Below are 24,940 nucleotides of genomic sequence, written 5' to 3'. Positions count from 1 at the left end.
AAGGTGAATCCCCACATCAGCTGTCAAGCCAGAAACGAACAGGCCTACCATTGCCCAGGGAAAAACACGCGCCCAAGGCAAAGGCGGATTTTATTTTTTGGATTGCGTTCCAGAAGAGCGAGGCCCTATCGTGCCTTCATAAACGAACCAGTTGGGGAAATATTTTGCCTTGAGAAGCTCTTCCCAAAGCCCCGACGCGTTTTGGGGGAGCTTCCAGATCCATTTGGTAAGGAGGGCTATGTTCATAGTTTTAGTGTTAGTAATGCTCAAGCCCCCAAACTTTTTGGACCTGCATATTGCCGCTCATTTGACCAAGTGGTATTTGCGCTTTACTCTAGCTCCTTCCCAAAAGAACTTGGAGCAGGGAGTGTCCAACTTGGCATGCACACCGTTAGCCAAAAGGAAAAGCCCCATCGCGAACATCGGGACCGGCGGTAAGCTAGAATCCGTAGGCGTAAGTCTAGCACCCGATGACATAAACTTGCCACGCCACGACCCAACCCTCTTGCTAACCGTAGCACCAAGAGGTTCCCAGTCGGCGATGTGAAGCTTCCGGTCAGAGATAGGGAGGCCAAGGTAAGTTAGAGGGAACTTGCCCACTTTACAATTGAGGACGTTGGCAACCCTTCGCTCCTTGTGATGGTCGATGCCCATGGCCATGACCTCGCTCTTATGAAAGTTTACTTTCATGCGGACATGGCCTCAAAGCTAAGAAGAATAAGCTTGACCGAGGCGATGCTATGATCGCTGATATGTCCATTTTGCATCATGTTTTTATGTTGATATTTATTGCATTATGGACTCTTATTCCACCTTATGATAAAACTCTTATGCCTTTTCTCTCTTATTTTGCTAGTTTCACATGAAGAGGGAGATTGCCGGCAACTGGAATTCTGGACCGAAAAAGGCTACATCGGAGGCACTTTTTCTGAGCATCTCCAAATGAGCTGAAAATTGACGGAGAATTATTTTGGAATATATTAAAATTATTGGCAAGAGAACCACCAGGCAGCCACAAGCCTGGGGGGCGCGCCCCCCGAGCTTGTGGCGCCCCTCGCAGGCCTCCGGGACCCATCTTCTCCTATATGATGCCATTTTCCCTAGAACAATATTGAAAGGAAAGTTTCGGGACGAAGCGCCGCCGTCTCGAGGCGAAAACTAGGCAGGAGCACTTTTGCTCTCCGACGGAGAGATTCCGCCGGGGAAACTTCTCTCCGGCAGGGGTAAATCGAAGCCATCGTCATCACCAACGATCCTCTCATCATGGGAGGACCAATCTTCATCAACATCTTCACCAGCACCATCTCATCTCAAACCCTAGTTCATCTCTTGTATTCAATCTTTGTCTCAAAACCTCAGATTGGTACCTGTGGGTTGCTAGTAGTGTTAATTACATCTCGTAGTTGATGCTTGTTGGTTTAATTGATGGAAGATCATATGTTCAGATCCTTGATGCTATTCAATACCCCTCTGATCTTGAGCATGAATATGATTTGTGAGTAGTTACGTTTGTTCTTGAGGACATGAGATGTAACACCCCCATGTATTAAGCTACAATAACCCCTCTCTGATTATACTAAGTCACTTGGTTTCATATCTCATTTCAAATTCCACCTCTGAATTCAGTTTCAATTTTAAATTATAAAATCCATAAATTATTTCACCAAACACAAGGACAAAAATGTTCATAATATTGCAAATAATCACTGAGTAATTGTCTTGGAGAAACCGACATTTTATGAAATATTTTAGTGCCCTAAAATAACTAAAACATGGCCAAAACAGTATTTAAAATGCTTTTTCTAAATTATGAAAAATACGAACTATTTCAAATAAATCCATAACTTTTGTGGCAGTGTCTAAATTTGCAATATAAATAGACCAACTTTTATATTTTATAAAACTATTTTTCTATTAAAAGAAATTGCAAAACAGAAGGGAAAAAAGCTTTTTTCACAAAAAGAAAAAAGGAAAAAGAAAAGCCCTTGTCCCCCTGTGCCTTAGTCCACAGGGACAGGCCCAGGCCGACCCAGCCCACCTCCTCGGTCGGCTTCAACCTGGCCATGGCGTCGTCCTCGGCGGGGAGGCATGGAGCCACGGTGTTGCTCGTGTAGGCACAGACCGGGGCTGCTCGATCTCTTGCTACAGAAGGGGCGGGGTGTGCTGCCACCATGGCTCCCTTCATGGCCAGCTCTCATGGAGGAGCAGCTCCACCAGCATGAACGGGGACGCGGCGAACCAGGCTTCCTGCACTGCACTCTCCTCTAGTCAAGCCCCTCCTCCGGTGCCCGGAGGCGGTGTCTTCTTGCGGGAGGCGCCGAGGCAGGGGAGAGGAGTTGCCATGGAAGGAGAGTACATCGAGAGTGGCGGCTAGTGAGGGAGAGAAAGGGACTGCTAGGTTTTCATCGGGTGTGTCAGATGGGTTTCACCCCTGTCGCGTACCCAAACCGAAGGAAACCCACCCCAATTCCTCTGTCCTGCAGCTAATGAGACCCACCTGTCACCCACGTCTGATGCCGCTGGGAGCGTGTAAAATGAATACAACGAATTAACGGTTGACCAGTTGACAACGAGTAAAGTCGTACAGGAGTAAAGAGATCGCACGGCCGAGAAGAGGCAGCGCATGCAAGACCCCTGGAACGGTGGGTGCTCTAGCGAGGTTTATAGGAGAAATTGCTCCTAACCTGTACCAGTCTCTAGTTCTCGTAATGATGCATCCAACAAGGAGAGAAATAAACAAAGGCTAAACTAAACTAGGAACGCAACAATTATAAGGATATATAAGCGCTAGGCATTTATCATGCCTTTTTTATTTATCCCAAGGCCAATTTTTTCGTTTAATTGGGTCATTTCCTACCATTTTTTTTTCATTTAAAACACCAAAGTACCGAGGCCATATACCCCTCTGTCCCATAATATAATATAAGAAACACGGCTTCAAAAAACATTTTATATTGTGAGACGAAGGGAGTACAATGCAAGGTATACTTCCAAAGGTGCTCGTAAAAATAGAACATATTTTGCTTAAACGCTAGTTATTTCTGTAGCAGAGAGGTGCCTAGTTAAACAAAAGACCGGTGCTAAAGGAAAAACCGTTGCCTAGTTAACACATCGAAACAAGCAAGCGCTGCATATCAGTCACAGACAAGACAAGCAAAGAAGCAAATGTTTGTTCGAGCTCAACACATAAAGCATATATCAGATACAGAACATGGCTATCCAAAGTGTAACAATTTATCTTGAAATCACCACTAAATTGCTTAGCCGGCCAACAGATTTTGCATTGTACACCCTAGTCGGAGACACTTTTCCCTAGGGAAGGCAGAGATCGCAGGGGAGACGAGACCCATTGACTGCTGCGCAACGCCCGCAGAGTATAGCAATGTTAGTACAACAAGAACAGAATCCCCATGGTTTTCGGCTTCTGGCAGTCACCTCCACCTGGCGCCTCCCAATCTGATCACCTCTTCAGTTCCGGAGTCCCTGCGAGATCTGTCATCACCGGCATCGTCCTTTGCGTTCGTCGCGTCGCCGTACAGATCCTTCAGCTTCGCCAAGTTGGATGACTCTGGCGCTTTACCAAACGGGCTGGAGCGATGGCTGTCACCATTGGTTCTGCCACGGCTCGGACTCCTGCTCCTGCTCCTGCTCCTGCTTCTGCGGCCACTCGAACGTCCATTTCGATCGGAGTCCCTATCCCTCCTTTCATGGCTCCGCCTCTCGACATCCCTATCAGAATAGCTCGAGCGGCGGTAGTCACGGTCTCTGTTATCACGGCTGTGCCGACCATGCTCCCTATCCTTGTACCTACCACGATCGCGATCTGAACGGTCCCTGTCAATGTCACGGCTGCGCTCACGACTCTGACTTCGGTGCTTCCTGGGTGGAGATTTGGCATGACCGCCATCATGACTCCTTTCCCTTTCTCGTACAGAAGGCAATGTCTTTCGGACTGGGGATGAATCCCTTGTGGATGCACGGTGTGGAGCACGCTGACCAAAAGAGACGGACAGAGAAGCCTTCACTGAAGGAGGCCGCCGGGCAGTATCATCTGAACCAAGGCGGCTAGAATCCCCGGTTATCCCTGACTGCTTTGTTGGGAGCTTCATTTTCTCAAGATGGGCAGTAACCTGTCGCAGAATTAGGAGAGGCACTCGTGGAAGAAGACTGTCGAAGTAGTACTGCAAAGAAACAATAAATGACAAGGAAATTTAGTTTACCAAACGTGTGAATGCTATTCTTCATTTGAAGCTACTAGAATAATGGCCTGGAAAGGAAATACTAGACGGATACAATAGCATATAACTTGTCAAGAAACATAGTGGTAACGGAGTATGGTTATGAGGTTAATTTGTTCTGTTGTATTTGGCATACGAGCGTCTAGGCTAGGGCTGAGGTGTTCTCAGTTATTGTGGCAAACCGTGACAACAAAAAATAAACTGAATTTTTTTTTGGCCAAAATAAGAACTAGTCAAACGACTGCTAGTGCTTCGTGCCAACTGAGACAGATATCCATTGCCGTATCAGCTAGACTGTAAGAATTGAAGGACTCACCCACCAAACAGTAACAGCTGATCAAACCAAGGAGTTTACCAACTGTCTTGACTCACCAAAACACTAGCAACTCAATATGGCAATAATTTCCTTCTAGCTTGCATACGCAATAAGATCTACTTCCTCCGTTCCTAAATATAAGTCTTTATAAAGATTTCACTAGATGGGTTACATACGGAGCAAAATGAATGAATCTAAACTTAAAATGTATCTATATACATCCGTATGTGATTCATAGTGGAATCTCTACAAAGACTTACATTTAGGAACGGAGGGAGTATAAACTATTGGACATGCTATCCATTATACCAAAATATCACAGAATCCTGACTGAATGAATGTGGGAGCCAACCAGTCAAGAGTTTTTCTTGAACTTAGGCATCCTAAAACAAAGTTCAAAAGCTTACAGTTATAAGATACTTATTACACACTGGACCTCCTTTTTTCTATATGGGAATGGACTTGATTCTTGGTAAATATGACCATAGATCTTTTCCAAAGCATAAAGCATGGACAGAAAGGGAAATAATAGCATCTCAAACCAAGAAAGAAACAATACAGGACGTAGCCTGAAACAGAGTAAAGCATCTCAAAAGCACACATCATTTTTATGTGCAATGAATACTTCAACCAGTTGAAAATATGGAACACTAGTGGCAAAAGTGAAAAGAACATTCGAGTAACATATCATGACAAACCTTTACAAAGTGGTTACTGGTGGAAGAGATGTCTCCTCTTAAAGCAACTCCACAATTGAAATTTCCGCTCAGTATGCCAAATCAACAGGTGAGATTCAACAAACAGACATCGCACTTAGGCTCAGAAAATGGTATGTTAATCATGTATGTCCTCGGATGTTGTTGGGTAACTATAGAAAACTGTAATAGCAGCTCTACAGTAAAGTTATGTCAAATGGAAGAAATGGGGACATAGTTTAAGAGATATACCTGACCAAGGATGACATCACGCACATAAACGCCCATAGTAGTCATTTTACCATTGGATCCAGGGGAAAACTCCTGATAGAGAACACATAATATATAGAGGTGAGCTATGGTTCATTACAAAAGAACTGCAAAAGGATTAACCATTTTATCACCAAAACTCATAAATGTTAAGAACAGGCATGGCAAACTATTTGCACACATTGATCCACATGGATAAGCATTAGGCTCATACATGTGCAGATCGTTATGTCATAAAGAAACAACTAATAAGTGCAAGTAATCTCTATTCTCTAGTAAAGGCATGGTGGATTCCGGAGAACTATCCATCTAGCCTTTCTGATCACACACTTTCATCAGCTCACTGTTTGGGCTTCACCTTTTTTTCATAGATAAAATCCTTTACTTGGTCCACGATGGATGATAACAGAAGAACCATATGTTGTGCCAGCCTTCATATGCAATATATGTTTACTAGTCACTTCAGGTTTGCACAAGCATGATTCTTAAAAACAGCAGCCACATCATAATAACAGAACATCTTTGTTGAAAGCAACGCTGAGGTTTGAATCTTACTTTGATGCAAACAAAAACATATCATTGGAACTAGAACTTGGCCTATTGCTGTTTAATTTATGGCCAAACAAATGCAGAAGAGGCAGAGAGCGAACACAGAAGAGACGGTACCTCATCATCTTGAATGTAGGGCTCATACCAGGTCCATAAGGTCTTTGGGTCCGCGGCATAGCGCAGGTACAGAAACCCAATCTGTTGCAAAAAATAACTATATTCCATGAAAGCTAAACAAAATCAAACATACAATCATAACAAAAACTTACAATCATAAAGAGCAGTAAGATAAATAAACGTTAGGAAAGCAGGGGCAGGAAAAGATAGATAATCCTTACTTACAGCTCTGATGTAGGGGGAGTCCGGGTGCTTGAGCAGGCCGTGCATCTGGTTGACGGTGAGCTTCATGGTGAAGAGCTTGTAGAGGAGGCAGAAGGCGGTGGAGGGGCCGCGGCAGTTGCCCGTCATCCAGGGCTCGACGTGGTCCACCTGGTTGTAGATCTCGTCGATGACCTCGTGGTACGTCTTGATCTTGTAGAGCTCCTTGAAGTAGTCCGAGGAGACGATGTTCATCGACAGCACCTTCTCCATGAGCACCTCGATGGGCCGCCCCGACGTCTGCAGCTCCATCCTCCCGGACCCTCTGCGAAACCAAACACCACACAGACTCAAGCCCAGGACTGCTAGGTTACACCGCAGGGGGGCAGTAGGGCTACGCGATTCCCTCTAAGGACAGGCGCTGTATCGACTGGAGATCGAGAATCTCTACCCCGGGGACGGAGTTTTCTGCCGGGTAGCGGCGATAGGGGAGAAGGAAGCGCTAGAAAGATTCGTTTTTTCCTCTCCGTCGCGTCGAGATCCGGACTTGCGCGGTCGAATCGGGGGGTTACCTGTTTGGTTGTCGCCGGGGGGGAGGCGGGCGGAGCGGAGGCGCGGGCGCGCCGGGGAGGCCGAGGAGGTGGCGGCGCGGTGGGGGCGGGGCGCCGGCGAGACGGATTGGGGATTTGGTGGGGGAGGAGAGGAGATGGGAGGGAGGAGGGAGGAGGGGGGAGGGAGCTCGTGGCAGGCTGGGGTTAGCGGCGAGGGACAGCTCTACCGACTGAGCAGCGCCGCGGCCGTATCTCAGCCGTCCGTTGTTGCAGTCAACGGCCCTGTCGCTCTCACGCCAGGCCCGGGCTGTTCCGGGTACAGATGGGCCCGGCGTGGCGGCCCAGTATGGAGTGGAAGCAATGCGTGGTGTCCTGGGCCTAAGATATGCTTTTCTTTTTTCTTCTTTGTGCGAGGAGAGAGAGAGGGGCATACCTACGTATGCCATGTCGGTATTCAAAATTCCTAAAAAAATTGTAAAGGAATTACAGATGCCGTATCTCAAATTTTGGTGGGGTGATGATGCAACTCATAAGAAAATGCACTGGTTTGCTTGTGGAAAATGTGTATTCCAAAGAGCCAAGATGGCATGAAATTTAGGGACATCCACTGTTTTAACCTTGCTTTATTGGCAAAACAAGCTTGGCGTCTTATTTGATGGTCCTGAACCATTATCTGCTACTATCCTCAAGGCTATGTATTATCCTGATGGAGATCTGTTAAATGCTACCCTCAAGGCAGAGTATTATGGCAGGTGTGGATGTTATTAAACGAGGATATATATGGAGAGTTGGAGATGGTGACAAGATCAATATCTGGGAAGATGCATGGATTCCCCACTCATCATCGAGGAAGGTTATTACGAATCGAGGTAATCAGCTTTTGTCTCGAGTTAGTGATCTCATTGATCCAGTCACGGGAGATTGGGACACCGATCTGGTCTACCAAACTTTTTGGCAAGTGGATGCCGAAAGAATTCTCTCAAATCCGTTACCTGTACATGACATGTCTGACTTTGTGGCATGGAATTTTACAAAAAAAATGGACTTTTTTCGGTATGATTGTTGACATCAGATTTTGGCATGGTCGAAAAACATAATTAAGGAGGCCTCAAATGGAAAAATGCTTAAAGTGAGAAAGTTCCGTATCGTCAAAAGAACAAACTTTGATATTTGGGCCATAGCCATCCGGTCTCATCTCTAAGGCCAAAAGTACTGAGATTTGTACCCAGAACACTATTCGGCTGACTACAAGATGACCTTATATGAGAAAACTTTCTACACGAATTGTCTTCGTCTCGTCGAAATGATCGATTTTGATATACAAATCGTCCCAATCCGAGTTCGTATGTAAAAGTTAGAGCCATCCGAATATAGCTCTATCACGAGCCAAAAGTGGCGCGTCCCACCAGACACCCTGTCTGATGGGTAGCGCGAATAATAGTCTATTTTGCGTGAGCGATTTGACCATCAAGATGACCTGTGATCAGATGACGTTCAACATAAAAGTTGTTCGTCTCGTCAAAATGGTCAAGATTGCTTTTGGACTCGTTTCCATCCGAGGTCGTTTACCACCTCGAAAATTACCCGCAAAGTGCAGCCAGTTTAAACCGAACAGTTTTGGAAAGTTCGGACAAAACCAATCCGAATTTGACTAGGGCTTTGGACGTGAATCCAAGCCTTTTCCTTGCACGGGAAGTCCAGCCACCTCTTATATACCTAAGGGGTGATGGCCGATTGAACAACACACAATCCTTAACCCTAGTTCTTCTTCTTCCTCGTTCTTCGTTTGTTCTTCTTGTTGCAGGGCGGCGAACCTCGAGGCCATAGGGGCGATCAGGTCGACCTAGGGTAGCCCATAGCCGCCGCGCGCCCTGATGGGTCCCTCCCGGGCGTGTGGGGTTTCGGGTCCTCAAAAGCACCCGCCGGATTGCCTGCGTACCGCGCTTCTGGCCGGGTCTCCTTCGACGTGAGCTGCGGTGCATCACCCCCGGCGTCGAGGGTACATGGTGCGTGTTCGTGTGCGAACACACTTTTTGGCGGCTCCGCTGGGGACGAAGCTTTGAACGGTCTTTGGCCCATTATTGCTACGAAGAGATCGTCATCTAGGGTTTGCAATCTACAAAGGTAACATGAATACCCAATTCACTTATGTAGATGCAAATAATGCATATGTTGTTGCTAGATTGTTTAATGAGCATAATGCATCGGCTAGCCCTAGTTTTATCAATCATGCATCTAATTATGTGCAACAGCCGATTCAGAATAATCTCCATGGTTCTAGTTACAATTTTAGCAACATGACACGTATGTATTCCAACCCTCATGCATCGGCTACCCCACAAATCCATATGTCGATGAACAACATGATGAGTTCTGTTAATCAAGTTGAAACACCTCATGTAGGAACTTTCAATAACATGCAACAAAGTGTTTCACCTTCTTATTCATCGGCAACTAACTTCCAACATCTTAATTCAAACATGCCGGTGGATAGGGGAATTGGCCATGCTACTACTAGTTATTCGGCCAATTACCCTCAAACATCATATGCTACACCTTATGCTACTAATTTTCTGGCACCATACGCAACTGTTGATGTCCATAATTCGGCTCCGCACCTTCATGGTCATGGCCGAATAAGTGAAACTTCTACAGGAGCAAAAATGCCTTCACCTACTACCGTGTATCATGTCCCCCAATACAATTACAGAATTTCGGCAACATCTCATTGCCGAAAGAGTCTAAAAGCATCGGGGGGCAACCATATCCAGATTGGGTAATTGAGAAAAAGCTTACATTCTCTTGGGATTTGTGCAACGCTATTCGCCAGGAACTAATAGATGGCGGGAAGCCTCATGACTTTGCCGTTGTAAAAGCAAGAGTTGTGCAAATAATGCATTCGCCTAGTTCTCTAGCAACCAATGTACCCCCTAAACAATTTCAAAGTTTCGGCACCTCATTGCCGAAAGAGTCTCAAAGCATTGGGGGGCAATTTCATGAGGAGTGGATGCAAATTGAGATGAAAAAGTTTAAAGCTCGCCAAACTGAGATGTGGGCTAAAATAAGACAAGAGCGAGAAGCCTTGCAAATTCAAAAAGAGAAAAGTATTGATTCAGGTAACAAAGAAAATTCGGTTATTGAAAAAGCCGAATCAAATAGTATGTGTACCAAATCTATCAAAGAAAAAGAGGATGCCAAGGCATTGGAGAGTTATTCAAAAGTGGAACATAGTATTATTCAAGTGATACAACCATCATGCTCTCCCAACCTGTATGAAGAGGTATGTCTACCAAGTGATTTACCTATTTTCAGATTTGGTCACAACTTTATTGTTGATGCATCTATTAGGAAAAATCTTATAAGTAATTTTGAAAGACCAATGATGAAGGGTAATTTACTTGTTAGCAACAAAATTGTTACAAAGTATATCGATCAACCTATTGTGCCATTCATAAAGACCGATAGTGACTTATTATTGCAGCCAAAGGCTTCCCCATTGCTTTACTTAAAACTTATCTCTAAGTGAGTAGCTTTGCTTGTTTCATACTTGGCTTGCACTTGGTCTCAGTTGAGACACGTGTGCTCTAACTATTTTCGTTTCAGAAATTTAAAGCCAGTGTTAAATTCTTTTGAGAAATCTGATGCTAATATAATATCTTATCCAAAGACATCAGAGATAGAGTGGAAAACATAATTCATAGCTAAATGGGAGATTCCAAATCTGTACCATTCGTTTGCTTACCTCCAAAGCCGTTCGTACACCAAGATCGGCTAGAAAACAAGAAGTATACCTTCAACTCAAGCATGTGTGATCAAATATTTGATTTGTTGTTGAAAACTAATTACATTAGAATTCTTGATCACCATGTCAAGCCATCCATCCAGGGACGAATGTATTGTAAGTTGCATGATTCGTTCAAGCATAATTTCGAGGATTGCAACATGTTTCGTCAAATAGTTAAGTCGGCCATTGATAAAGGACGATTGAAATTTGTTGAGACACCAAAAGATGACGAGTCTATTCCAATTGGTTCCGATGGTAAAAGCTTTTTGCATCGACTGCTTCAAGTCAGTCCATTTAGAGAGAAGGTAAAAACTGCAGGTGATGGGATCAAGCTTTCAAGTAAAGAAATTGTTGAAGAGCATAATGAACATAATCTTGAGGGTGAGAATTCCATCGAAGCTACAGTGGAGACGCCAATGACTGGGGGGCAACAAGAAAATCCAAAGATCGGTGCAAGCACAAACAAAGAAAACAAAGGCCGACGTAAGCACAAAGGTAAAAAGCCGAAAGTCACTTTCGTGCAACTATTGGAAAAATATCAGAAGATAAGTGAGGAGAACAGTGCTTATCGGCCAACTAATGCAAAGGCATCAAGATCACCCCCTAGGCGCAAATGCAAGGATCGATATTGGCAAGAAGAGAATTTGAATGAAATTTGTTCATATCCTTATTTTGGGCCGCCAATGCCAATGTCGTGGATGCCTTCCTATGCTCACGTAAATCCATATCCATCATGGGACAAGTATGATAAAGGGCACATTCTCAATATTATTATAAACCATCTCGCCAATATTATGCAGCTCCAAGAAGACCAACGTTCAATGAGCAGTCATATGTTCAAGACCGTTTCAATAAAAAAGAATCGGTCCGGAGCACAAGGAATAATAAGGAGGTGGTTGAGCAAGTCTACCGCGTCAAAAGAGATGGTCGTAAGAGTTCCACTTCAAATATGATCTCAAATGAAAAAGTGCCAATTAAAGTGTCGACATTGGCTACAAAAGGCAATGAGGCAAGTCGATCAAGTGCCAAATCTGAAGGGAAGAAGTTGAGAGTGCACAAGGTAAAACAAGAATTGCCATTACTTCAAACAAAATTGCAGCTGGGGTGCCCACTCGGCTTATCGTATTGGCAAAAGAAGAAGTTGCCAAAGCTTAGTGCACAAGAACTTGAAAAGAGAAACATGGCATGGGTTCCCAAAGAAAGTATTCAATATAAGAATTATGTGCAAGCTTCCTTTATAAGGAGTGTGGCAAAGGTGAAGAAGGAAAAGAGTGAAAACTATGAAGGACCAAGCCGAAGGTTTCAACATCTTCGGTCCACACATTATCCATTTTCTTCAACAATGTCGTTGATGCCTATGCCATGGAATTTGTCATCAGGTATGATTAGTTACCCTCAATGGGCTTATTTTAATCCATGGATGCAATATAATTTCTTACATCATGAAAGGGTATTACCAAATCATCATATGTTTGATTAGCTTCACTTTTGTTGCTAATCTAAATGGCCGATATATACTTATTGTCCTAATCACATACAAATGGCTGATGAAGTGTTGACGTCGTCCTTAAAAAGAGCATTGTGCAAGTTACTTTTTGGCACGCAAGCTTTGCTGAAAAAAGGGGGGCATGTGTTGACACCAGATTTTGGCATGGTCAAAAAACATATTTAAGAAGGCCTCAAATGGAAAAGTGCTTAAAGTGAGAAAGTTTTGTATCGTCAAAAGGACAAACTTTGATATTTGGGCCATAGCCATCCGGTCTCATCTCTAAGGCCGAAGTTGCGTTCGAAGTACTGAGATTTGTACCCAGAACACTATTCGGCTGATTACAAGATGACCTCATATGAGAAAACTTTCTACACGAATTGTCTTCGTCTCATTGAAACGTCGATTTTGATATAAAAATCGTCCCAATCCAAGTTCATATGCAAAAGTTAGAGCCATCCGAATACAGCCCTATCACGAGCCAAAAGTGGCGCGCCCCACCAGACACCCTGTCTGATGGGTAGCGCGAATAATAGTCTGTTTTGCGCAAGCGATTTGACCCTCAAGATGACCTCTGATCAAAAAACGTTCAACATAAAGTTGTTTGTCTCGTCGAAACGGTCAAGATTGCTTTTGGACTCGTTTCCATCCAAGGTCATTTACCACCTCAAAAATTACCCGCAAGGTGCAGCCAGTTTAAACCGAACAGTTTTGGAAAGTTCGGACAAAACCAATCCGAATTTGACTAGAGTTTTGGACGTGAATCCAAGCCTTTTTCTTGCACGGGAAGTCCAGCCGCCTCTTATATACCTAAGGGGTGATGGCCGATTGAACAACACACAATCGACAAATCAATCCATCATCTTTTACCTTTACTTTTATCTTCTCCCTTGTTTTTCTTCTTCCTCATTCTTCGTTCGTTCTTTTTCATTGCAGGGCGGCGAACCTCGAGGCCCTAGGGGCGAATAGGTCGACCTAGGGCAGCCCATAGCCGCCGCGCACCCTGACGGGGTCCCTCCCGGGCGTGTGGGGTTTCGGGTCTTCAAAAGCGCCCGCCGGATTGCTTGCGTACCGCGCTTCCGGGCAGGTCTCCTTCAACGTGAGCTGCGGTGCATCACACTCGGCGTTGGAGGTACACGGTGACGTATTCGTGTGCGAACAATGGTCTACTTATCATGCAGAATGGGACCATCAATATGGCCACAAGATAACACCCAAGTCTGGTTCGTGGACTCTCAAAGAAACGTGGAAATTGTTTTGGAGTTTGCACTGTCCGGCAAAGATAAAGGATTTTGTGTGGAGAACCCTTCAGAGTGCAATCCCATGTCGGTCAATTCTTGCAAATAAACACATGAAAGTACAAGTTCAATGCCCATCTTGTAATCGAGGTCCGGATAATATTCGCGACCTTGTTTGAATGCCCCACTGCAGTACAAGTTTGGAAGCTATTGGGTATATATGATGTCATCAAAAGAACTTGTTCAGTTGCTCGAGCTGGGGAGACTATTCTTGAACAATTGTTAAGCCTGACAAATGCATAGGTGTTTGTACTAGGGCAAGCAAAGTTCAGAGAAATTGTTGCAACAACATCTTGGTATTTATGGTGGGAATATCGAATTCACACATGATGAACAAACCCAGACACTGGGCAAGATTTGTCTTGTTGTGAGAGCGTTAACTGCAAACTTCACCCTCGCATGTAATTTGAAGGCCCGCGTGAGAAGTAGTGGTTGGACAAAACCAAGAAACGGATATGTGAAGCTGAACGTCAACGCTAGTTTCAACGAGGATACGCTGCAGGGTCAGTTGGTGCAGTTATCAGAGACAGTTCAGGTGCTTTTGTAGCAGGCGAACGAGTTATTGGATGCCTGTTTCGATGCTTTTACAGCGGAAGCCATAGCGTTGAGATTTGGATTTAACCTGGCCCGCACAATTGGATGCAACCGGATTGAAGTTAACTCTGATAACTCTGAGGTTATAATTACAATGCAAGAAGGATCTTCTTCTGCGGTGGCAAGTGCAGTCTTTGATGACTGTCAATTCATGGCGCTAGATTTTTCGCATGTAATCTATGAGCACTGTAACAGAGAAGAGAATCAAGTAGCACATGGACTGGCTAAGTTAGCCAGATTAGCCCCTCCTAGAGTCTGGATGGATGATGCCCCTAATGGGATTATCCCTTTTATTGTAAATGATGGCACCATTCTTATAAGTGAATAAAGGAGAAGTAAATTTTCAAAAAAGGGGGGGGGAGAGGCTTTGTCACACGATGGGCTGATTTGGTGGGGGTGTTCGCTGACAGAGAATCTGCCGTTATATGATGCATTTGTTGTTTGTGTTTTCACACAGATGCCAAATTCCAGGGGCATTTTTTATCTACACTAAAATGCAGGGAGGGGGGGCGGGGGTTCTTGTGTTCTTATAACGGTTTTTCTTTGTTTTGAGAAAGGCCATCATGGCTAACTTTATTAATTTAAAAAATAATTACATTATTTACTAATTAAGAACCCAAGAGGCTCATGAGTCCAACTATCATCACGCTTATTACAAAAACTAAACTTAGCTAGCTCATGTGCTACAGAATTCGCATCATGAAAACAATGCTTGAAGATGATCTTTCCTACTAACGTTGCCAAATCTATGCATTCCACAAAAACCGCCGCTGCTGCATCCCACCATTGGTTCTGTTCCTTGGCAATAATTCACCACAGTGAGAGAATCAGACTCCACTACAATCCTATTAAAACCCATAGCATTTGCCAAAGCTAGACCGTCACACATAGCCATCGCTTCTGCTGTCATCACATCCCCTGCGTTCTGAATAAATTTGCGTTGTGCTACTAAAAATCACCCATTCCCATCTCTCAAAACAGCCCTTGTTGCGCCTGAACCTCCTTCGGCATGGAACGAGCCATCAACATTCAACTTGATTGACCATTTTGTGGATGTTGATTTATGCTCTTTTGTTCATACTAGTAATTGCGTATGTGCAATGCAAGTTCATATAAGGTAGGGTATTAACTGAAAGTTCAAAAAAAGTATGGTATTAATTGCTTGTGGATGTTCGATATGATACTAGAAGGATTGGGCGTGCTTCGCTACATAGTTGGTGTTGTTGAGATTTCATTAAAAAAATGGTTTGGTGTGTGTTGGATGGGGGGGGGGGGATGATGAAGTCTGTTTTCTTTTTATTTATAATTTGGTATTTTCATGGATCTTTTTGGGGGTTATAATTATGTGTTATCTCCAAAGTGGCACACACATATGCAGGGATGCAGTGGTGACCACATGTATTATGTTGGTGCTATAGTGTCACATGTTGGCATTTATTTCTTGTCAGGTGATGAGAGGGTGCGAGACTAGGTATTTTTATAAGCTAGTTGTTGCGGATTGATGTGAGAAATCATCGACCATTCAAAATCATGAACCAAATTAAAAAATGAACACCTTTGCACCGCGATTCATACCAGGATATCGAACATCAACCAACAAGTTTGCCGCAAGAACATTCCCAACAAACACTCCATGGTTAACATTTCCGAAACAGATAATAATGTGATTGTTGCGGAAAACAAAGAAACAAGCTTTGCTCCTAAAACAAAGATGGATAAAAGAAAGGAAGATATTCTAGGCGACGTTAGGCCTCGAACTATCGCGTGTAAACACATGCGCCCCTTCCTCTCAATGTTCTCCATCCCTACACACCTTTCTCCATGCGTCCCCCGACGTCGCCACTGCCCTCACTATTGCCCCCTTCATCCTCTGCCATCGATGTTCACTTGCACTCTCTCATCATCCCCATCATGGCAGATTCAACGTTATCATCGCTCTTGCCACAGAAGTCAAGCGGAGTTGCCAACCCTCGGCTCAAGACCATCCATGCTTGTGTGTCACACCTGATACAAGTGTCCAGGTGGACTAGCAGTAGTGCAGTGCCGTAGGCCGTGGATGTGTTGGGCTGCATGTGGCCTTATAACTCGGGTGTGCGTGTGTGTGCTCAACCCTGCGTACGAGACAGAGGAGGACAAGAAATAAGATAACTCTGAATTATTCTCACCTCTCTTCGTCTATGTCACCTACCTGCTCCTCTCCTCATCCCCAATTCCTCTCACGTGAGATCGATCCCCTTTCTAGGGTTACTCGGTCGTCATATTGTGTTGGTGGGTGGGTGGAGGGGGGAGGGGGGATGCATGCACTCAACTTTGCCTTATCGGCCATCGGTCGCCTTCTCTTTCCTTCCTTCCCCCATTCCTCTTCGCACCACATATTGTCGCCATCTATGACGCCGAGAGGTCGCGTGCGAAGTTAACACGTGACAATTGGCAATTAACTTTTTCCGAAAAAGAAAAGAGGCCCCACTACACATGTTCTCGGAGACCTAGTTAGTCCTTGTCAGCCTGCTGCCCCTACAAGTTGATATTTGGCGATTGACAAGGTTACCCTTGACTTTTATGAGCTCATGCATCGTGGGATTCATTCAGGCCTTGTTTGATTAAACCTCTCTTGAAGAGGATTGCAGTGGATTGAGGGGGATTTTGACTCGTAGGGGATTTACCGTTCCCTTCCAACCGAACAAGCGGCAAGAATGAGTTGGACATGATGGACTACGAAATTAACCAACTTCCATTGATTACATCTGCATCACCTTACACCTTCTTCTTCTACAACAACCGCGCGCATGCTGATTAGGGGTACATTTTTCTTCTTCATCAGAAAAACATAAACCTCTTCTCCACAGACGAGAAGAGAAGAGAGATCAGCACCGCCGTTATTCCGGCCTTACACTAATCACTCCATCTGACCAACACTCTGCATCCTGATTAATTCTTCTTCATCTTCTTAATCTTCTTCTTCTTCTTCATCTATGCACCCTACTGCTTGCTGGTCTATGGCGTCAGGGCTGCGCCTTGTACGGCGCCGCCGCGACGGCCTCGGCGACGCTGAAGAAGATGCGGTCCGACCCGAACGTCTCCCCCACCACCGAGTTGTACATCCTCTCCGTCACCGACCCCACCGGGTTCGCCAGCACCAGGTCGATGCCCCGCTTGTCCAGCACCCGCTTCATCTCCGCCAGCGCGTCCAGCCCGCTCGTGTCGATCGCCGTCACCGCTGCAATCAACCAAGTTCGTTCGTCAGTGAATCGATCTTGGAACTTGGATGCCAAGAACAATGGCGATCTTTTAATTTAGTTTGCAGTGACGGTCGGACTCACCGCTCATGTCGAGGACGATGCAGCGGACGCCGCAGAGGTTGGCCTTGGCGGCGCGCTCCTCCTCCTCGCGGAGGTACCGCATGATCCGCTCCACCAGGTAGGTGGAGTTGGCGAAGTAGATGGCCGACTCGACGCCGACGACGAGGAACGGCGGCACGCGCACGGCCTCGCGGTACTGCGCCATGCTGCGGTAGCTCTGCGTGCCGGGGACCAGCCCCATGACGACGGTGTTGGGCCGGGTCACCTGCAGCAGGATCTTGAACAGCGAGATGCCCACGGCGATGGACAGCCCGACCTGGACGGACACGAGGAGCACGCCGAGGAAGGCGGCCACGCACGCGCAGAAGTCCAGCTTGTCCACCTTCCACAGCTTGGCGGCGCCGCGGACGTCGATCAGCCCGGCCACGGCGGTGATGATGATGGCCGACAGGATCACGTTGGGCGTGTAGTGGAACAGCGGCATCAGGAAGAGCAGCGTGACCAGGACGGCGGAGGCCATGACGATGTTCGACACCGCCGTCCGGCAGCCGGCGCTGTAGTTGACGGCGGAGCGGGAGAAGGAGCCCGTGGTGACGTAGCAGGAGGCGCAGGACCCCGCCATGTTCATCACCCCGATCGCCATCATCTCCTTGTTCCCGTCCACGTTGTAGTTGTTGATCGACGCGAACGTCCGGCCCACCGCGATCCCCTCCTGCAACATTCAAGGACAAAATCATCCACCATCAGATCAAAATGCCGCAACAAAACTTGTTCAGATTAGTAAAAAACCAGAGATTGATTGATTGATCTTACGGTGAGGGACAGGATGCCGGTCATGATCCCGGTCTTGACGGCCAGGGCGACGTAGGAGCCGCTGAAGACGAGCATGTTCATGGATGGAGGGTTCACTCCCCTCGGGAGGTCGCCGATCTGCGCGACAAAGACGGCATTTTTGGAGATTGATCAGAGACAGGTTATGAATGTTTCTTTGATTTTTTTTCATGCTCGAAGCATGTTCAGAGATGCTACTGAAGAAGAAAAATGTTGTGCTTACGATGCTGATGCCGTGGCCTCTGCACAAGTAGGAGATGATGGTGGAGGCGATCACCGACGTCAGGGGAGCCGCCGCCGACACCCAGAAAAGCCTCGGATTCCGAGCGCTCTGCAGAAGTACAAGGAGGAAAAATGTGTGATTGTTCAGTACATCTGCTTGCTATTGCTGAATAGTTTTCACCAAAAAAACAGAGCAAGAGAAAACAAATTGCCTGTCAGGCTAACTGAAAAAAATGTGTGGTAGGTGTTTGCCTCAAGATCAACATGTGCAATTATGTCAAGTGCTGAACCATCACCAGTCTTAACCAACTCTGCTGCAAACGGAAAACCATCACGCGAGCGAACTGGCGATGGCCCGCTTGTCAAGGAGGATCGCGCGACGCGTTCTCACGGCTTCGTGTGGGGTGTTTGTCAATCATCATCTCCAGATTTGACAGAGAAAAATATCATGGAAATGAGGAAAGATTGTGACCAACTAGCCTAACAGGTGACACATCAGAGACCAAATTCGATACATTCTCCCCAAAAAGGGAAAAAGGGGCAGGCTGCAATGGGTCACCGGCCATTACAGAATAGATTCTAACTAAGCCCACACACAATGACACACGTCTTACTCCAAACTGATTGATGCGTTTGGCCTAGCAGAGTTTATGAAAACTAAGGCAAGCTATGAACATGGCAGCTGTATGTGCATGGCCAAACTGAAACTGCTAAGACAGGTTACGTTTGGCTTCAAAACATATATGTTTGGTATGACTGAATCTTTAATATGCCTTTTTTTTGCTGAGGAAACAGTGACGCTTTTGTGAAGGAGAAAGGGATATAGGTATTGCTGATTTGTTTGCATGGAAAAAACAGTGCTAATTTTAAACTGCCTATGGCAATTATGCAATCTTGAAAGTGCATGTGCTCAAGTGCCAAGAGGCACTTTTTGGCACCATGTTTCAGTCTATTGTCATTCAGATATCTTGGAAGATTAGGCCTCCCATAGGGAGGAACTAGACTTTTCTGATCATACCATTGTTCAGCTAAACAAAGCAAGTCTAAAAGCTCTTGTTAGGATAGTCTAAATTACTATTAGCATATATATAGACAAACTAAAAGAGTTTAAAAAGTTCTAACTGATTGGACCAAGCTATTAGCCATGTTCTCTAATCAATTACAGGACATTTCTTTCTTATGATGATATACTCATTTTGGGTGTACTTCAGATACCGTCGAATGTTGTTCCGAGGAAACAAATTAAAGAAAAGTAAGGGATTCGTTTTTTGTGTGAAGTCAAGTTGAAATAAGAATGTTTTTTCTTTCAGAAAAAAAAATATCCGAGCATTGTCAGGTCCCAACAAACAGGAGCTAGGTGCTTAAGATCACCCTGCCACTAATTATTAGCCATTAGCTATGTTTGAGTGGAGTGAAATTCCTTGTTAGTGGGAAGCACCCTTTGGGTCCCTCCATTGTACTGCCCCACTTTTATGGGTTTAATCACCACCTCCCCTTTTTGCAAATTCTACCTTTCCTAGTTGCTACCTGTCCATGCCCATGGTCAAATAATTCTAGAAAACATTAGCCGACTAATTGACAAATGATGACTAAACATTCCTTTTCTTTTTCTTTTCTGATTTCAAGAACCAAAAGAAAAGGGATGCATATATGCATCCTAATCCTAATCATTTCCATGGTTAGTAAAACTGAAACTAGATATGGTTAATGTAATAATATGGAATCAATTAGTAGTTGTATTAGTGAAATTGAAACTAAACATGGATAAGTTAAATTGGAACTAAACACTGTGCTATTAGCTAGACGGAGGCAGAGCATAGGTGGTGGGTAACTTACGATCTGGCGTGTGCCGAGGAGGATGGCGAGGAAGGCGACGCCCATGACGATGGTCTGCCACTGCCACTCGCTGTGGCGGCGGACGACGGAGGCCATGACGTCGACGAAGCCCATGTGGGTGGTGAAGTGGACGATGCCGAGGAGGCCCTTGAGCTGCTGCAGGGACACGATGACGGCGGCGCCGCCCATGAACCCGGTGAGCGTGGCCTTGGAGAGGAAGTCGACGATGAAGCCCAGGCGGAGGAAGCCCAGGGAGGCCTGGAAGACGCCGGCGAAGAAGGTGGCGGTGAAGGCCAGCTGGAGGTACAGGATGGGCTGCTGCTCCGGCGCCACCGCCTCCCGGAGCATGGACCCCATCACCAGCGACGCGATCGACACCGGGCCCACCGCCAGGTCCCGCGAGCTCCCCAGCAGCGCGTAGATCAACGGCGGCACGAAGCTCGAATCTGCATGTGCCAACAATCTCGTCAATCGCCCATTAATTTCTCGCCATGAATGACAGAGTTATGGAGCAGAGGCGTGGGAGACTCACATAGGCCGATGATGGGCGGCAGGTTGGCGAGCTTGGCGTAGCTGATGCCCTGCACGTCGCGCCATGGAGGAGAAGGAAAGAAATTAATGTCGACCGACGAAACTTGCAGCTGGCGGCCATGTATGCCTCGCCATGGACCAGAAAAGGAAGGTCCTAAAAATGGGGCGGCGAATTGAAGGCGCGCTGGCCCCGGCCTGGCGACAGGCAGAGAAATCAATGGATGGAATAATTACCTGTGGGATGGCGAGGCTGGCAATGGTGAGGCCGGCGACGGCGTCGGAGCGGAGGAGGCGGAGGCTGTAGTTGGAGCCCCAGTGGAAGATGGGGAAGAAGTACTGCAGCGCGAGCACCAGCTTCCGGGCGAGCGACTGGTTCTTGAACTGGTGCAGGGGGTCGTCGGGGAAGAAGATCTCCGCCAGCCGCTGCCCCAGCGCCCGCGCCGTCGTCCGGCGCTCCGGCGCCGACACCTTGTGCAGCTCCACCTGCACCATCCCCGCCGGCGCCTGCCGCTGCTGCTGCTGACGCGCGCCCGAGTCCGCCGGCGGCGGCGCCTTCGCCCCGGGCCCGTGCCCCGCCTCCAGGTCGAACGCCAGGGTCTCCACCTTGTTGTTCACCACCATGGCTACGGCGCTAGGCTACGCTGTATGCCCTCTCCCTGCAACCGCCGGCGCAGGGGAGGAGGATGAGGCCGATGGCTAAGCAGAGGATTGTTGTTGCTGGTGCTCGATGGATTCGTCGTCGGAGGATGGCCGGGTTTTATAGGCACGGGACGGGGCGGGGGGCGAAAGCGCGGGAGAAGCCGAGGATTTCCTCCCTCCCACCTCGACGCGGATTAGGAAGGCGACTCTGGCTCTGGCTCTGCCTCTGCCTCTGCGTCCGCCTCCGGCGTGGTGCGGGGTGGTAGGGCAGGGTTGGGTTAATTTGGGTGGGGCCCTCTCCGGTCACTATTTACTGGGTGCTGTAATTAGCCACCGACGCCCGAGCTTTTTACCCGCAGGAAACACACTGGAAAATCACCAGCCGTCCAGATTGGGGGTAATAATTAAGATCGGATTACTCGGTACGGAGGTGCTGGTATCAAAACCGAATTATACCTCAACCAAAAACGTATTCTAGCCCCATACATTTATGTTTTTTTTGTTTGCATATAGTAAACGGCCTTAAATGACAGGGTTCAAGGTCGGCCGGTGATACGATGACAGATAAGCTTCATCATCAAGAGAATCGCCAGATAATTGACTTTAGCGAACTAGGGGATCGGAAATTTTCTCGCAAAAAAAGGAACTAGGGGTGTAAAGAGAACCAAGATGCCCCGCCTAGACGCACCGTAACACACACACGGGGAGAGAGAGAGATTGTGTTCGAGATAGGACAACAAGCTTCAGTGCCTTTCAACTACCAAAGCAAACTAGAATACCAAAGCATACATAAAAAGGACAAAATACCATCAATGTCCAAAAAGCTTAGGAGCCTTGAGAGCAAGGTGCATGAGGCGAAATAGAGAGAAGTGTGACAGGACCATCCTTGTTCATTCTTTTAAACTTGCATCCGCCATCTTCCGCGTGTTTTCCAGAGAAGAGAAGCTTGCATCCATCATCTTTATGTTGTCATTAGTGCGACGAATGACCGAACACCGTCCTTGTGCAGTGTTGAAGACATGGGTTATTTACCACCAGTCGGAACTATTTGGCATACCGATGAAGGATTGAGCATGATACTTCTTTCTGCAAATTAGGCCAAAAATTAAGCAAGTGCGCGCTTTGAAACCACTATAATAGGGCGAAACGGTACACAACCCACATACGCTACAAAAAAATTGTACCTGAGAAAGATATGAAGTTAACCTCCTAAGTATTGGACATGGATTTGTAAGGTAGTATGACTAAAATACCTTGTATTGTCCTTCGAAACATTCCTTGCAACATAAAAAGTAAAAAAAAACATCTCTCGGCAAAAGGACTACTTATGAGGTGCTATGGATCAAACTTACAAACAAGGAAATAGTGGGTATCAAAATCAACCTAACTTGATTTGAGCCCTCTACAAAGTATTAGTTTTACATGAAACAATTCAATTATCACAAATAACCTAGCTAGCTGGGAACTATTGGCCATGCTCCTAGTTAAAAATGAAAATTAAATAAATTGTCTTTTCGATCAGAATCGTGCATCCTTTTTTTTTGCGGGGAGATTTGTACATCTTACGACTCAGAAAGAACCAGTAAAGGTGATAAACCATTCTCCTTTATCCCACATTGGAAGAATTTTCACTTGTTAGTTGATCACCTTTTATAGTTCGAATCTACGGTGTAAAATAGAAATATCTCATGTTTCGAATCCAGCTAAGTCGAATCGACTGCCACCGATCCCTGAACTTCCAACACAAGTAAGTAATGGTAAGGGTAGATTCATGTAAAAGAAGGCTTGGTGGAAGGTGAATATCTTTTCTCCTTGGATGATGGATGATGGATTCTGGAATGGTTGCAAGTTAATTGGTGGACATAAGTTCTTCGGTTCCCTTTTGCACTCAGTGGGTTACCCAATTTTAACGGTTGTGTATATCCGGTGACCATTTTATGACTATTACTATGACTATGTGGCTAATTTTGAGTAATATAATCAGGAGGGAATGATCCTGAGGTGACATGTCTGCTCCACGTGTGCATGACTGGGCCCACATGTCTGGCATCTGGCAAAAGGCAAACCACGGTGTAAGCACGTCGTTAATTAGGCGCACACCTAACTCCTAACTCAATTTGTCTTACGTGAAAGCAACAGAACAGAACATATCTATTCTCTACACGTATACACTAATCTATAGGAAAAATGCATATTCAGTCTATATGTAAACACTACTCCTCTACAAGAAGGAAATGCATACTGACATAATCACATTCTTGACCCATGTTACAAGCTACTAGATTCTGAGCCATGAATTGTGACAGGAGCACCAAGAGCCATGATGATGATAACAACAGCTAGCAATCTACATATTTCGATGGCAAGGTATTTAAAAGCCCCATCACTTACTTCCATTTCCACAGCAGAGTGGAGCTGCCGGCCAACTATCAATGGAGTCGATGCATTTGATGCATAGCCTTGCTAGCTAGCTCCCATCGAAAGGTGGCCTATGGAGAAGGATAGTGCCTGCCTGCCCTAGAATTTCCTGCAAACGTTGAGAGCCCATATTGAAACGCATGAGCAAAGGAAACTCAAGTGGCTCACCAAGTTGGCCGTTTATACATAATTACATGCATATAAATAGCATCTGTTGCTAGCCCTAGCTAATTGTGGCCAAAACGCATGTGATGCTAGTGTGGCCGGTGATGTATATTTGGCAACATGCAACTGTCGGCCAGCAATGCATGTAGCCTCAAATAGGTGCAGGCATAAATGGGGCAACCAAAACTAGCAGAAAATGCTTGCTAATAGAGATTGTATATATAGCTAGGTGAAATAATATACATGTTTTCTCTGCTAGAAACTTGCCGTTACGGCGTATCCGGCAGGTGTATATGGTGTGGGTGTGTATGTGTATGTGTTTCTGGCCGGCTGAGGTAGCTTCAGAATTTGTCTCTGTAACCAACGGTCACTAGCGTCTTGGCATAAAGTGGCTGGGGAGATATCCACAATAAGGCTGATGGCAAGGTCTCCCCAACGTGACCAAAATAAGTAGGCAATCAGTAGTGAAGCCCCATGTATCTTTCTTCATATGTCCATGCATGTGCCTGTGAGATTGCATCTCAAATAAGATAATTACGCTTTTATTTTTTTTATAAGCTATAGTTTATATGTAGTACATCAATGGAGGGCGCATCTGAAATACTTAAGCTCTAGCTGATTTGCAGCAGAACTCTAGCAAAACTTAAGTTTTATGATTAATTTTGCAAATCATTTCCTTATCGATCATAATTAGTTTCTGTCATAGGTGGAAAGTAGCATATGGAGCACTTACCCCTACAATTTTCCTTTATCCAGTTTTCCTTTCTGTAGGCGCCTGCAATAATATAAGCCAAACTAACTGAGTCAATGGGATGTCGTATCATGCGGTGATGTTTGGGTACACTTGTAATAGCGATCAAGTGGTTCATGCATCCAATCACTAGTGGATTGGCTAGAAGG

At 45.8% G+C, this 24,940-nt stretch overlaps 2 protein-coding genes across 6 annotated transcripts; both read right to left on the bottom strand.

Moving 5' to 3' along the window:
• Positions 1–3,158: 3,158 nt before the first annotated feature.
• LOC123164503 (pre-mRNA splicing factor SR-like 1) lies at positions 3,159–7,157 on the bottom strand. 5 transcript variants are annotated; one of them, XM_044582013.1, is made up of 5 exons: positions 6,959–7,124; positions 6,411–6,711; positions 6,186–6,266; positions 5,502–5,573; positions 3,159–4,181 (listed from the first exon to the last, which is right to left on the bottom strand). In XM_044582013.1, exons 2-5 carry the CDS (start codon positions 6,696–6,698, stop codon positions 3,432–3,434), a joined length of 1,191 nt encoding a protein of 396 aa, XP_044437948.1. In that variant the 5' UTR covers positions 6,699–6,711; positions 6,959–7,124; the 3' UTR covers positions 3,159–3,431. The 5 variants fall into 5 exon arrangements, 3 of the variants coding, with proteins under 3 accessions (XP_044437948.1, XP_044437949.1, XP_044437950.1); XR_006482482.1 differs by having other exon boundaries at positions 3,971–4,181; positions 6,407–6,711; positions 6,959–7,157; XR_006482483.1 differs by lacking the exon at positions 3,159–4,181 and adding an exon at positions 5,267–5,432 and having other exon boundaries at positions 6,407–6,711; positions 6,959–7,157.
• A 9,650-nt stretch (positions 7,158–16,807) lies between these two features.
• LOC123165583 (probable sulfate transporter 3.4) lies at positions 16,808–21,682 on the bottom strand. Its single transcript, XM_044583254.1, has 7 exons — positions 21,053–21,682; positions 20,820–20,868; positions 20,288–20,733; positions 18,453–18,560; positions 18,212–18,328; positions 17,420–18,110; positions 16,808–17,316 (listed from the first exon to the last, which is right to left on the bottom strand). The coding sequence occupies exons 1-7, from the start codon at positions 21,437–21,439 to the stop codon at positions 17,102–17,104; spliced, it is 2,013 nt and encodes a 670-aa protein (XP_044439189.1). The 5' UTR covers positions 21,440–21,682; the 3' UTR covers positions 16,808–17,101.
• Between the last annotated feature and the right edge of the window lie 3,258 nt (positions 21,683–24,940).

This window comes from Triticum aestivum, chromosome 7D (assembly GCF_018294505.1).
Source record: "Triticum aestivum cultivar Chinese Spring chromosome 7D, IWGSC CS RefSeq v2.1, whole genome shotgun sequence".
NCBI lineage: Eukaryota > Viridiplantae > Streptophyta > Magnoliopsida > Poales > Poaceae > Triticum > Triticum aestivum.
Note: the sequence above shows the minus strand (reverse complement) of the source record. Positions and strands in the feature narration are given on the sequence as shown.